At 36.9% G+C, this 15539-nt stretch overlaps 1 protein-coding gene across 14 annotated transcripts in view; it reads right to left on the reverse strand.

Annotated features, from left to right (window-relative positions):
• The window catches only part of cacna1db (calcium channel, voltage-dependent, L type, alpha 1D subunit, b), a 140585-nt gene that overhangs the window by 109228 nt on the left and 15818 nt on the right, over window positions 1-15539 (reverse strand). For all 14 annotated transcript variants that reach the window (XM_049486269.1, XM_049486272.1, XM_049486274.1 and 11 more), the window contains exons 2-3: window positions 10692-11040; window positions 10016-10121 (exon numbers count right to left, since the gene is read on the reverse strand). In XM_049486269.1, the coding sequence (XP_049342226.1) occupies window positions 10016-10121; window positions 10692-11040 (455 nt within the window). The remainder of the gene's footprint in view (window positions 1-10015; window positions 10122-10691; window positions 11041-15539) is intronic.

Below are 15539 nucleotides of genomic sequence, written 5' to 3' on the forward strand. Positions count from 1 at the left end.
GGAGATAGAGCACGGAGAGAGTTGAGCATCCTCACTGTCTGGTGGATAGAGCTGTCCCTCAGTCTGCTAGTCTGCTCAGTCTGTTGGTCCTAGCCCCGAAACTTATAACCATGGTAGAATTCATACATAATGTACATTGGATTATAAGGTGCACTGTTAATTTTTTGGGAAAAATTAAAGGATTTTAAGTGCACTGTACATAAGTTTTAATTTGCCATATAGAGATTTATCCAGCTGTTTGTGCAACACTGACAAAAGATTTCATTACTTTTGAGGTAGGGGTGTAACGATACACTCTGTTCATGATTATATTCACAATAATGAGTCCAGTGTTTATTGGCTTGAACATTAAAGCTTTGATTTAGAAAAGCATTCAGAATGTTACAGATTTAGGTAAGTACAGTATGTAACAACACTGTTTGCCTATTTATTAAGGGTGGGCGTTACATTCTGTACTTACTTAAGTATCTAACAGTCTGAATGCTTTTCTGAATCATTTTGCGTTCAATCCAATAAACACTGGAATTTAAATTCTCTTTGAATTAGTGATAAAACTCAATAACATTTAAAAAAAATAATGCACAATCAGTGTGTCTGCAAATGCAGTCATGGTTAATAGACTGAAGATTATTCACAAGCTTGTTTCTGTTCAGATTTTCACTCAGTGCTCAAACAATATTCAAGCTAAAAAACAAGATGTAAACAATGCTTCATACAATATTAGAGTAAAATATTTATATTTCAAATGGTGGGAACAGTGAGAGATAAAGAATAAAGAGAGACAGAAATGACTGTATGGGTTACTCTCTCTACACCCAACCATTGGAGGGGGAAAGACAGAGAGAAGGAGCTGCAAGAACTACAAGACTACAGTTACCATAGCAATATTCCTAAACTACTACAGTTCACACAATACCATGCAAATCAAATGGCTTACAGCTTATGCTTTCTGTAATGCACATGCACTTAAGCATTTTCAGAAAGGGCAAGGCCAAACTATGGTCTCTAGGATTCCAAGCCACAATGGCTGTGGCAACACCAGGGATTGCTTAAATGCAGGGAGTCTGCTCAAACATTAACTGTGGATATTTTTTCACACAGCTACTTGAATAAGAGGATTATGTTACCCACCCAGGGCAAGATACATGTGGATATAAAATATAAATTAATTAAACACATCTAAAATCACATAGCAATTTGAGAAAATAGCTTTCAGGAATATACTTGTGACGACTATGCACGATGGAGCAATACCATTTTGTATCTAATTTATCAAGACACATACATATTTATCACAAACACATACATATTCAACAGCTTCCATGTTTAGCTGTAACTTTGTGCTAGATGGCAGGCAAATCAAGTTCATACAGCTAAAGTGAAGTGATCAATTCCCTCCCACGTGCGTTTTTATATCAATAGGAACGACAATCTGTTCAGAAAAAGGCACTGCTTCCGTTTCGTTCAGCTCCAGGCGAGTCAGCCAGTGGATGTTGTGGACTGCAAATTGGCAAACTATGATCTCGGGTAATAGTTTGTGTGTGTGTGTGTGCTCACATATGCATGTGTGTTTGTGTGTGTTAATGAGATCTGACCCTCTCACTGTCACACACCCACTCGGAATGCCCACACAAAAGTCCCTCTGCGACAGAGCTTTTCATACAGTATATGAGAGAGAGAGTGCGTAAAAGAGAAAATGTGTAAAAGAGAGAGTGTGTGAAAAAAAGTGTGTGAAAGAGAGAATGTGTGAAAGAGAGAGTGTGTGAAAAAGAGTGTGAAAGAGAGAGTGTGTGAGAGAAATATAGAGTGTGTGAGAGAGAGTGAGAAAAAGTGTGTGAGAGGCAGAGAGAGTGTGCGTTATTGAGAGAGTGTGTGAAAGAGAGTGACAGAGAGAGAGAGAGAGAGAGATAGAGAGAAAGAGAGAAAAAGAGTGTGAGGGAGAGAGCGTGTGTAAGAGAAAGAGTGTGTAAGAGAGGAAGAGAGAGTATTTGTAAAAGAGAGTGTGTGAGAGAAAGAGAAAGTGTGGTGTAGGAAAGAGAGAGTGTGTGATTGAGAGAGTGTGTGAAAGAAAGCGACACATGTGTATGTGAGACAGGGAGAGAGTGTGTGTAAGTGTGTGAAAAAGAGAGAGAGAAAGTGTGTGTAAGAGAGAGTGTGTAAAAGGAAGAAAGTGTGTGTGAGTGTGTGAGAGAAAGAAAAAGTGTGGGTGTAACAAAGAGAGTGTGTGAGAGAGAGAGTGTGTGAGTGAGTGAGAGAGAGAGAGAGAGAGAGGCAGAAAGAGAGTGTATAAGAAAGAGTAAGTGTGCGAGAATGTGTGAGAAAGAGAGAGTATGGGTGTAAGAAAGACAGAGTGTGTGAGAGAAAATGAAAGAGAGTATAACAGAGAGAGAGAAAGTGTGAACGAGTGAGTGAGTGGATTTGTTGCTGCTAGTGTGAACGTAGCATGAGCATTTTCAGTGTGTGAGTGCAGCGTAGTCTATATTGAACTCGTGGTGTATTTCAGTGGAATCAAAGACTAATATTTTTGTCTATGTATTGAGAAAAATACAGCCGTATATGAGCATTCTTTTCTAACTAGCATGTTCCCTGTTGCCAGCCTGCTGACAGAAATGAATAGATCAAAGCAGCAGAACTCAAATGACAAATCAAGCTACCATATATATATATATATATATATATATATATATACATACATACATACATACATACATACATACATAGGACCAGCACAACACAGCTTATCCACAAACACTCATTATTTCACACAACCTCCTGTGTCCCCTGCCCTTATGGTGGGACACAGACATGCATGCACACACACATATACACACACACAGCCGTGTTGCTTATCCTGACTCATTTCCCTCTGCTCGACGGTTAAACCCTTAATCCCCACAGTTAGATGGACGTAACCTGACATTTTCTGAGAATATGTTTCAGTACACCCAAACACAAACCCACACATACAATCCTTGAGCTTCACATAGGCAGCGATTGCATCACTGGTGGCTCTTAAATAATATGAACCACTAGAGGTAAGCTATATTTAAATTAGTGAAGAGTATAATAAAATATTAGTGTATCTGCATTTTTGGCTTCATAGTATTAAATTCATATAATTGAATAGCAAAAATGCTATTACATAGTTCTTAAAAATTATCCCTTAACAGGTTTAATAATGTTTTCCTTTAACAAGCTGTTTTTCACACTGTTGTCTTGTCTAGAAAACTATCATTCCAGAGAAAACAGAACACTAAACAGCTCAATACTGAGGGACTTTACACACGTTTATCACCTGCAATTAGGAATGTTGATTTAAAGTTCCATGTTCACCTTCTTCAGAAAGTCCTATTCTATTGGCAATACTTCAACACAGTCTAACTGACCTTCCTGATCATTCAGATGCCAGTTACTTTAAATTGCTTCTGTATAATTACAGTACTTGATGTGTGATGCATGTGAGTGTATATTGGTTAGAGATGTGAAATAATAGTTTTATACTGTTATTAGCTCTGGAAGTAAATGCATAGAAAAAAAGCTAAAATGCATAATTTACTTAAGTGTTTAATAGTTAAATTGATACACAAGGCAGACACCTTATAATCAATATATCAATCATTCCTAGATCTGATTACAATAATTTTACTAACAATAACAATAAACATAAAAAACAATAAAGATAAAAATGGAAAAAATGCCATTGGATCTGGGTCAATTAAAAAAAACACAATTGTGTATTTCTTCTGTGGTTACAGTATGCAATTTTTGCTCAGATTTTCTCAGTGTGTGCCATTTTGCTCTTAGTGCTTCTTGCACTCCTGCAAACTGCAAGAGAAAATGGTTTCAAATTGATTTAGTGAAACAAGCCCCTGAACCTCAAAGAAGAACTTTGAATATACAAAGACATAGGGCCCTATTTTACATCCTGCATATCATTGCTATCTAACACCCTGCCAAAATTTGTATTTTCATGCCTTCCACTTAGGAATAGTTTAAATAACTACAAAGCTTATGAATATATCTATGCCAATCGGTGTATTGCTCTGGAAGTGAGGTGTGTTCAGGTAAATTTCTGGCGTATTGCTATCTTGGCAACGAAAAACACAGGTGCTCTACTGACTGATTAGAACCCTGACAACACAGAGAACATGAAGCAGTGCACAAACCCAACTTTTACATCAACAATAGAATAGAAACAGAATAAACAATAAAATAACATTGCTGGTCCCATAAATGAATTGCTCATGCATCTTCAGAGCGTGGAAGAGCAGGTCAGTTTCCTCTGCTGAGAATATTGAAATACCAATGCAGGAAAGTTGCTTTGGTTAAAAAACAATAACTTATTTGTGAATGATTTTTTTCTAGGCTTCATCCTCCCAGAATTATCATGTGATAGGGTGCGTTTTAAGTAGTGGGTAGAAACTCAAAATGAGTTGGTGAGAAATTAAGGAAGAATCCAAAAATATATATATATCACATTTTGTAGTCTAATTGTAAAATACGATATTCTATCAGGCCTAAAATCATCTTTAGGACTATTGTGTAAGCAAATCAATGTAAAAAGCCTAAAATAGAGAAGATTATCTGGATTAAAGTAGACAATTAATTCTATTTTATAGAATACTGATAGAATATAGTGTGTGAACCACTAAAACATGAGATGAGTTTTCTCAGCATGAGCTGGTCCAAGCAAATATCCAAATATTCTGATGCTTATCTTATTAATCACAGCTTGATAGTTCTGAGGCACGTCAACTGCTAAATCTGCTACTACTTTAACCCCCCAATCAGCAACTGTAGAAACAATACCATTAGCACAGGATTTGGATTAGTTTCAAGTTTTCAGATAGTTTTTAGGTAGAATAGGGAATCATTGGAGTAAGCAATACCCAGTTGTTTGTGTTATGGCAAAAAAAAAATCCACTGATGAAAAATAAAACTGCCTTCATGTAAAATCCTGTAATTTTGCTCTAAGTCTAAGTTCTATATCTTTCAGATTGTCCAGAAATGCATGTGTAAAGCATATCCTTTAGGTGTGGCTCAAATAAGGAATTACACTTCCTGGCAGGAGGGTGAGCCCAAGAGCAAGACACTAATTCCTCATGATTCTGCTTTAAGTGTGCACCCATATTTCCAATGATCACTTTCAGCTGCCACATAATGCAAGCAGATGTTCTTGCAGATGCATCAGATTTTGCAGAAAATTAAGCGGAGAGTCTTTGTGTCTATGGTTATTATTTAACACTACATTTAAACATCATTACTCACAACAGTTAATCTGCACACGGGCAAAACACACTGGAAAGGGCCTATAAATGCAAGACATACATTATTAAAGTAGAACACTGATATCCCCATGACCCTCATTAACCTCAGCCTCACCCCCACCCCTTGCTTTTTGACTGACAGCTAATCCACAGCAGGGCTTAATCCGCTAGCCAGCAGTAAGATCAGCACTATAACCCCGGCAGCCATGACACACAAACACACACACACTTACCAAAACATGTGATCCCTTCTAAAGCATACAGTCATTCATAGCTAAACCGCTACATTATTTACACTGTAAACAACACATCCGACAAGGCTAAAAAAAAAAAGACAAGATGGTAGATTGTAGCAGTATGAAATGTTTAAGTGAAAGCAACTGTCTAATTAATGAGATCTTCTCAATCGTTTGATATAACACACAATTGTTTGGATGTTTGGATTCTTTGTGATGCTACCAGCCAGATTTAGCAGTGCTAAAGCAGGTTAGCTGTCACACATCTACAGTTTTCAACACAGTGTTGAAAGTGGTTTGGGATTTGTTGGCTGAGATTGGGCAAACAGCAAGTCTTAGCAAGGTTTGAGCTACAGCGCTAAAGTTCTAATTGACACAACAGCTGGGCTTGGAAGGTTTGGAGCACATTAGCATGTTAGATTGGAGCTGTGATGCTAATAGACAGAACAGCCAGGCTCGAAAAGGTTAGAACGTGTTAGTCATGATGCTAACAGCTGACCTCCTGAGGGTTGGAGCAGGTTAGCTGCAGTGCTAACAGTCAGGTTTGGCTAAACTGGAACAGGATAGCTGCACAGTGTAGCACTAAAAAAAAAGAGAATATCTGTATCTGCTGTTCTCACCTAGTCCCATCCACAGTCATCCAGACACAATAAAATTGGGCTAGAAACAGCACAATCTGTGTTGCCTTATCTAACTGCTTTGATTTGCTACATTATGCATCTCCTGTGCATAGACTAGCAAAAACTTTTTTAATCATGAGAACATAAAGTTCACAACAGTAAACATGGAAGTCACATTATTAGTCCAAAAACTGTATGCAGAGCAACGCAGCAACAACTACAGTTCCCAGCCAATGATGTTTAGTTGTATCAATTATGTTCCAGTCCCATTTCACCACCTGGCCCTACCACTCAGTTTTGCATATTCATGCGTTGGGACTATAAGGCCCTTCAAACTGAGATTTTTCAGAGGCACACTCAAAACAGAGAGCTGTGAGAATCAATGGCAAGATGGCAAAAAAACACACAAATAAAGTATTTTCTTATTAAAAATTATGATAGCCACTAGGTACAATTATCATAATTTAAAGCATAGTTTCAATGTTTTAGCAATGTAGAGCAATTCTCTTCATAACAAGCATCAACAAAATCATTAGTAGTTCATTGCAGTAGATAGCTAGCTAGATAGCTAACTTTCCTGTTCCACCTTAAATGGTGCAACAGACCGAAGAGGCTGCAGCATTTAAGATAAAATGGACAAATTATACAAATAAAGGTTAATAAAAGCAAATTTCAGCTTCCCATCACAGAGGAATTAAGGAAAGGCCAATAATAATTACTTGCTGAACCACCTGCCCCCTAACTGAAGACATACGATAAAGTTAGTTAAAAGCTAAAAGCAGCACCTAGTTTGCTGAACTTTAGCACTCCGCTACTACAGCTATAGATCTGTATTGGGTGCGTAAAAGGTTGTCCCAATTCTTAGCGGAAGGATTTCACCCTTCCTCTTGTGGTTAACTCTCTTCCAAAGGAAAAGGGTTACACTCAAAAACAAGGGTATGTCTTTTTCACATACACTGACTGGTCACTTCATTTACTCAACCTCCTTGTTTCATATAGGAGCACTTTTTAGTTTTACATAGTTTTATATTACATACTGTACTTTATTATTCTCCTCCTTTCACCCTGTTCACCCCACAGGATATACTACCACAGAGCAGGTACAGTATATGGTGTAAGTTAATCAAATACAGCAGTGCTGCTGGAGTTTTTAAACACTGTAATGTCACTGCTGAACTGAGAAAAGTCAACCAGAAATTTCCAGCCAACAGAATCCTGGGGCAGCATCCTGTGATCGCTCATAAAGAACTAGAGGATGACCAACACCAACTGTGCATCAATAAATTTAGAGCTTCTGTCTGAATTGGGCCAGGTGGGCCAGCTTAATCGAATTGTCCAATAGAAAGTACAGTAAATATACAGTAAGGTGACACAGTGTTTAAAAAGACAACAAAAAACATTCGACTTATACAGTGCCATACTGCATTCTACATGCAACTGCATGCACCATAGCGCGAACAAAATAGCATTAACACAGTACTGTGACGATTCAGAATAAACACATGCATACTTACACAACAAGTTAACAAAGCAAAATATCTGCATTTTATTCAATTGTAACCCAACATCCAACGATGCTTTAATTCTCTGCAGTTTCTACATTATAAACGTATTCCAAAATATAATCTTATCTTGTCTCATCTAATTATTGGTATCGGATGCTGACATAAATCCAGATTATTATGGTTGAAAGATGCTATAATTGACTGCACTCGAAATTGAGAACTTTAATTACCTCGCCTGAATATATTATTCTGTTTTGCGTAAGTGAGGAAAGGTGTCATGACCTAACCCAGACTCATCAGGTCTGCAGCACGCACACTCAATCACTGGCTTACGTGAGAGCACGCACACAGAAACAAATGCCTCACTAATGCCATTGTGGCAGGAAACACCACCGTGAACGATATTTTACCCTGAAAAAATTCACAGTGTTCTCATTTGCCTTATACATCTTCAACAGACAAATTATATCTGTTTAGTATCACTTATTTTACTTTAATCCTGGATATATGGAGATATTTGGAGTACATTATTATTAGTAGTATTATGATATTCTGAATCATTGACTTCTGTTACAAATCTGCTAAAAGTCTTGTTTTTTTTTTCTTAGTTAGAGGTGTGCAATATCATATCGTATACAATAATAAAATGTAAGTTTTGTTTTGTTGCAGTAGTGTATTTTTTATTTTTTTGTCATATCACCAAGAGTATCGTTATAATAATATATAATAATACCATGAAATATCGTGATATTATTTTAGGGCCATATCGCCCACCCCTATTATACACTACAAAGTCTTGATGCTCATTGCTATCTTACACCTGCGCCGTTTAAATAGCATCAGAGCTTTTGAATATATCTACACTATATCTACACCGATGGGAGTGGTGGTATGGAAGTGAGATGTGTTCAAGTAATTTACTGGCGTATTTAGGAAGTTTAGAAGTTTAGAAACAAATACATGTAAAAATTAGCCTAGCTAAAGTTACTTTGGCTGGAATACATGGCCATGAACTTACTGTATTATTGTCATTTAGTCTTAGTTATGTCAATTAATTAGATCTGAGTAGTGTAAAACGTAAATAAACAACAACAAATATTATATTTTTGTTGTCACAATTATTCCACAGGTCCTGACATATTTACGAAAACACCACCTATCCATTACTGGAAGAACTAGGTAGACCTCTGATGTTGAGAAGCTAAGATGCACAACATAAAGCCAATGTTTATGCCTTTATTATTGATTAATGCTCTATATTTAATACTTACAAGAAATCCTAAGTTGAAATAATTTAACTTAATTTATTAAATTATTAATTATTAAATGATTAATTGTGGTATGTCTAGTTTGTTTTATTTATTTCTATTTGTGTTTGCAGTGTGTAAATGTATGTTGTGATTACTTAAATAAAAATCGATAGCTGCAGCCCTAGGCGTATTGCTATCTTGGCAGCGGAAAACACAGGAACACCACTGAATGATTTAAACCCTGGCAACAGTTAACTTTCATCTTGGATACTTAGGTGCTCTATGAACCCTCAGCATGTGTTCACATTCACTCAGTATACATGAGGATACACTGCAGCACAAACCTAACTTTTACATCAACAATAAATAGAATACATAATAAAATAACATTACTGGTTTTGCAATGAGCTGCTTTTACACCTTCACAGCACGATCAAGCAGGTAAATTTCCTCTGCTGAGAAGTGCAGAAGTGTTGCGCTGTTAAAATAGCAATCTGCCATAGTTAGAGCACACAAGGCACTTAAAGAGAATGGCAAGTGCATACCTTTTGCACATTCCGAGCAATGCAAGGCGTATTTTTTGCATTTTCAAGATACCAAACACACACTGATGCGCTTCAGTTGAAGGCTCACCTATAGATCACTACAATTGGGCCGCTAGACTTACCAATAATACCAATATCAATAATAATATCCTCAAATTAAAATCACAAGCATGACTATACAGCTGCCTTCTGGCTTTTAAATGAAACCCCCGCTTCTCTATTATCTCTATAATGACATCAATTATTTGTGCTATAGGTGAAAACATGGAATGCACCTAGTGTTTACTTATCTATTCAACAGCAATGCTCTGACAAATGAAACATGATACTGCAATGAAGGCGACTCCATGAGAGATAATGCACTACCAATCACAGCCAAACACAAAAGAACAATGTCCCAATGATATACGATCTGAGCAAATACAGCCAGAGAATCATGGGGAACACCAGCAGGTCTCACACTGCTCAAGCACTAGAACGCACCAATAAATTTATTCCAAGAATATAAATAAACCCCAAACAACAATCATCAGAGAACCAACCAGCACCATACCAGAGGACCAACATTTTTGCAAAACGATGCTGTACTTACCAGGTCATGATTGGTAGAATTTGAATCATCTTCAGGGAAGGGGACGTAAACAGCTAAGGCCACACAGTTGGCAAAAATAGAGAGCAATATAAAGATATCAAAAGGTCTGGAGAGCACACGGTTAAGGACTTATGGGAAATAAACAAAACAACAGTTCATGCAGAGATAGAGAGAGATCTCGCACCTTTTTTTACATAGTTTGACACAGTTGTTCTTTAACATGTTTCAAAAATTTCTTTATTGATTACTGAACCAGTAGAAATGCTCCAAAATTATATGGACTCTTCTAGTGAATATTAAAAAGTACTTTCCTTCTCCTGTAAAATTTCTGTGCTTTGCTTAAAGTTTCTGCTTTTTTGTAAACAGCTTCTTAAATTCCATGGTTGTTCAATACAGTTTCACAACTTAAACTTAATACTGACCTTTTTTCTTTCATGTTATTACTTAAAAAGTATTTAAACATTGGATGTACAATAACCTAAGAGAGTTTAAAAGGTTCTAAAAAAATACTTCAACCTGTTTTCTGCATGTATCAACAGATCAGTGGATCTTGTCTGCATAACACCAGCCTCATGATGAATGAAAGCTCTATCATATTGAGTATTCCTTCTGTTTTTCAGTTCCTCCATCTCTCAACTCCTTCTCTAGAACCCTGAAAGATCTAAAGCAAGGATACTTCCACTCCACCAGACTGATGCAGGCCCTGCGTATAGGGTTGTTAAGGGTGAGGCAGAAGAGCGCCCGCGGGGGTCGGCTGTTGGTGGAGCTGCCCTGTTTCTTGCTCTTGGCGTACTGCTGCCTCTTCCTCTGGGACAGGGAGCCCACCGGAGCAGAGCCCGCCACCGACTGCCCGCTCATCGTCTGAGGGTTGTCACCCTTGGCGCTTCTCGCAGCATTGATCGCTGCCTGCCACGACAGACTGCCAGCCTGTGGGTGTGTCTGCCTGGAGCGGGAGGGGCTTTCAGACCAAGGGGGAGGGGCTTCATCAGTAGGAGGGGCTTTGGTGCTGCTGGCATAATTTGCCCCTGAAGGTGAGAGAGCAAAAGAAGAAGTTTGAGGTCAGGAGATGAATGAGTGAATGAGTGAGAGAAAGAGAGAGAGAAAGAGAGAGAGAGAAATCAATACACTGTCATGTGGAAAAACACAGCCGTATCTGCTGGTGAAGTTTCTAGGTCATTTGATCTACAGTTGTACACTGTCAGATGCACTAGGCTGGGAGATAGTAGTTAGTGCCAATATCTACCATAATCACGCAAGGCCTACATTCTGACTACATCCTGCACATCACACAGACCACCACCACCCATGCTTTCCAACTGCTACGGGAGGGGGATAAATTTTTTATTTGAATCTTTGTTCATGTCTGTTTTTTTCCAATTTTGAGCATCATAGACCAGAGCATGCAGAAACCAATGCTGTTAACACCACCCACTCAAAAGGTACGATTCGTAATCAAATCTAGAGGTGCTTCATGTGAAATGTGCTGGCCACAGACACACGGAAGAGCTGGCTGGAAAGCTATTAATAGTGTCTCGAAAGATATGTGTGGACCAAGTGAATCTCCTTGACAACAGCAGCCATCTACAACTGAAAAGATGCTTCACATTGAAATAATACAATGGTCCAAGTATAAATAATGTTATTTTTCCCAAAAAACTGCTGTTGATTCATTTTACATAGGCTTGGAATTTGTTTGTTGTTTGTTTTTAGTGGTGCGACTATCTAATCTGCATCGTATCTAAGTAACACCACAAATATAGCCACTTATTGAAGTATTGCCTTAATAATCTCTGCATAATTTAGTCATTAATATTCAAACAGTTGGTTTGAAATGCTCTGTTTGGAGGAAACAGAAAGTTATTATGCAAAAATATTAAATTATACACAACTAGACTGATGCCTAAAACAAGCAAATTGTACAAAATGAAACATATTGTAACATTTTAAGAGAGAAAACGGATCCAAAGTATGGATTAAATATTTTTTAACCATAACATTATCACATGTAAAACTTAAGTGACAAATTTAGGTTAACTGGTTCACTTTACTTTAGACAACATTAGTGAATAAAATGTCTATACCAGATCTATAGGGATGTTCCATATTGTATCATGTGCATCATCACCAAACATTTAATTTCATTTTTGTTCCATTTTTTAATTTGTTGTTAATTGAGTCATGGTAAAACAATGTTTATGAAATAGACAAACAAGTTTTTTGTGTTATATTTATACTAAATAAAATGTTTTTATAATACTTTTTATCATTATTGAACAAATGTCCTAAAATAGTATGTTATTATTTAAGGGCCATATCGCCCACCCCTAACCACTTCTGTAAAGAAATCTTGTACATTTCTATCCAGTGGACCATTTCACACCAAACTACTTTGTTTACATCTCAGAATCTGCTATCAGATGTTCTTTAGGACTAGGGCTGCCACGATTAGTCGACTAGTCACGATTATGTCGACTATTAAAATAGTCGACGACTAATTTAATAGTCGATTAGTCGTTTTTTTTTTTTTTTCTTTGTTTTTCTCTCCAAACTGCTGCGACTGCCTTTCTGTCCTGGACGCACATGCGCAGTAGTGGAAACCGGGGTAGGTAGTGGACGACATCTCAGGACATTATACAGACAGGCTCTGGTTTCATGGCTACCCCGCTACAGAACTCAAAAGTGTGGGATCACCAAGAAAATAAAAGTGAAACGCGTGCAATGCAATATCTGCAATGAAGAACTTGCCTTCCTCGGCAGCACAACCGAGATGCACGAGCACCTGAAAAGGAGGCATGTTGTGGCTGATTAAATGACGAAGAAGCTAAATTGCTATTTAGCTGCTAAAATTAGCGTAAACAGAGCGTTAACTTAGTACTTAACTTACTCATCTTGATAGCTTTAAAACAGAGGTCACTAATAGGCGGACCGCGATCCGGATCCGGACCCAGACGTTGTCACAAATGCCGTCCCAAACCGATAAACTACAGAGAAGGATTTCATTCTGACAGTGGCTTCTGTTTTCAGTGCTTTTCGGTGCAGTAAACTCACAGATCAGTCATGTGTGGTGTAAAATCACCAAACGCTCTCCTCTGCCAATCAGATCTGTGCAGACCGCTGCCCTGTGAATGGTAATGTACACAATATCTGGACAGAGAGGCATTTTTTATTAATATACTTTTTTTTCATAATAGTTCAAACAACCTCACAGTTGAGATGTTTCATAAATGCCAGTGCCTTATCCTTATTTTACACAGTTGTTTACACTTTATGCTAAACAGTAAAATAATTGTCTGTTACAACAAGCTGCATATTTCATTAAAGGTTTAATGAACTATGATTTTAATTGTTTTTATTTTTAGTTAGCATATAGCTGAAATCTAATGTTGGTTGTATAATAGCAGCTGCATTCTATTGTGATAAACTGTGTTTTATATTCAATTAACGTATGATCCGATTAGTCGACTAATCATAAAAAATAATCGGTGATTAGTCGACTATAAAAATAATCGTTTGTGGCAGCCCTATTTAGGACCCCCCTGCCCCCTTCCTTTTTATATTTATGTTTTTCTTTCATTTTGTTGTTCTTTCCTCTAACCCTGAGGTGTATAGTGTTTGCTCATGCTGAGTTGTTTATTGCTTTATTTAACTGTTTGTGTCCTGTGTTGTATTTGTCACAATTAATATGTTTATCTGGATGATAAATATATTGTCTCCAAAAAAACAAATTTTTTGCCACTAACAGGCTATAATTATAATACAATTGAAATGTGACACCTTTTTATAATTATGGAAATTTTAACATTGGCTCTGGAATAAAATACCACTTTAGTTTCTCTGATTTTGCTATTTATAGGTATATGTTTGATTAAAATGAACATTGTTGTTTTATTCTATAAACTATGGACAACATTTCTCATTCCATCATTTAGAGTATTTATTTGCAGAAAATAAGAAACGGCTGAAATAACAAAAAAGATGCTGAGCTTTCAGACCAGAAAATAAGTTTATATAAGTTCATAAACGTCCATAAATCAATATTTGGTGGAATAACCCTGGTTTTTAATCATAGTTTTCATGCATATTGGCATGTTCTCCTCCACCAGTCTTACACACTGCTTTTGGATAAATTTATTCTGCTCCTGGTGCACAGAATCAAGAAGTTCAGCTTGGTTTACTGGCTTGTGATCATCCATCATTTTCCTGATTATATTCCAGAGGTTTTTAATTTGGTAAAATCAAGGAAAAACATCATCATTAAGTAGTCTCTTATTTTTTCCCAGAGCAGTATAGTTGTATAAAATATTCCCAATAAATAAAACAAATAGAATAATGTTAAACATAAGTTGACATACTGGCTCACATTTACACATGATAAACAATACTGGGGTCAGCACAAAGATAAAGGCCATGTATATTAAGGTGAGAAAATATTGATCGTGACATAACTAGATACATGTTCCAAATTCAACTATTTTTTGCAATTTAAAATGCCAAATTAGCATCTAAAGCAGGTAAACAGTCAAACCTCAGAACTGAGCAGTGACAAACACACAAGTTACACAACTTACATTTATGCAGTGATTTAACTATTAAACGGCCACAAACACACACACAGTCTGTAAACCACTCACTAATCTACTTCTCCACCATTTGTTCCCATCTGCTGGTAGCCTCCATAAGGCTGCACCAGCCACAGAGTGTACTTGTCAACTTGAAAGCATTTGGCTTGTGGATAAAACTAGACTAGAGCTTTGTCCTTACACAGTTGATGAAACTGTGTGTGAAAGGGATTTACACCAGGGCCAAGAGCTACTGTCAGTCAGAGAGTAGTAGCTAGTACACCTATGTCTTATATATATATATAGTGGTGCTACTAAAACAACAGGATAACAAAACTTATAACAAGTGTTATCTACATTGACTTTCTTAAAAATATTTTTAGTAATAGTACACATTGATACTTTTTAGACTGTATACCACCAATGAACAAACTAAAACTTCCAAGCAGCACCTACAAGCCCTTTCAAAGAAACACATGTTGCTATCACACACATGCTTATTTATATACAATAAGATAGACGTGTAATCCACACATATACATGTCCTCATATCTTTCACCAATTGTTCTTTACCTGTCAGTATAGTAAGATGTTTGATTGATTAATGTTTCTGGTTAATCCAGTATTTTATCATACTGAGAATCTCAGAATCAGGATTTAGACAGAGGAAAATAAAAAATAAGAGAGTCGAGCAGTGAACTACAGTGTTCACTATTTTATTTATCTATTAACTGTAGTGCAGAAACTGTAGTGAACTGTTGGTGACTGTTGGTTGATAGAGCAGATCTTGTGGTTCCACAGGGTTTTACTGTAGGACCAATGAAACTAATTAAAAAATTATACAACTGTAGTTTTGAAAGTGAAGGAGTAAAGTGTAGCTTACATACAGGTTCTAACAATAAAACACTAAACACTAACAAAAGTTACTAATGTAACGAACAACAATTACAGGTGGAAACTGTATA

The sequence above is a fragment of the Astyanax mexicanus genome, chromosome 12 (assembly GCF_023375975.1).
Source record: "Astyanax mexicanus isolate ESR-SI-001 chromosome 12, AstMex3_surface, whole genome shotgun sequence".
Taxonomy (NCBI): domain Eukaryota; kingdom Metazoa; phylum Chordata; class Actinopteri; order Characiformes; family Acestrorhamphidae; genus Astyanax; species Astyanax mexicanus.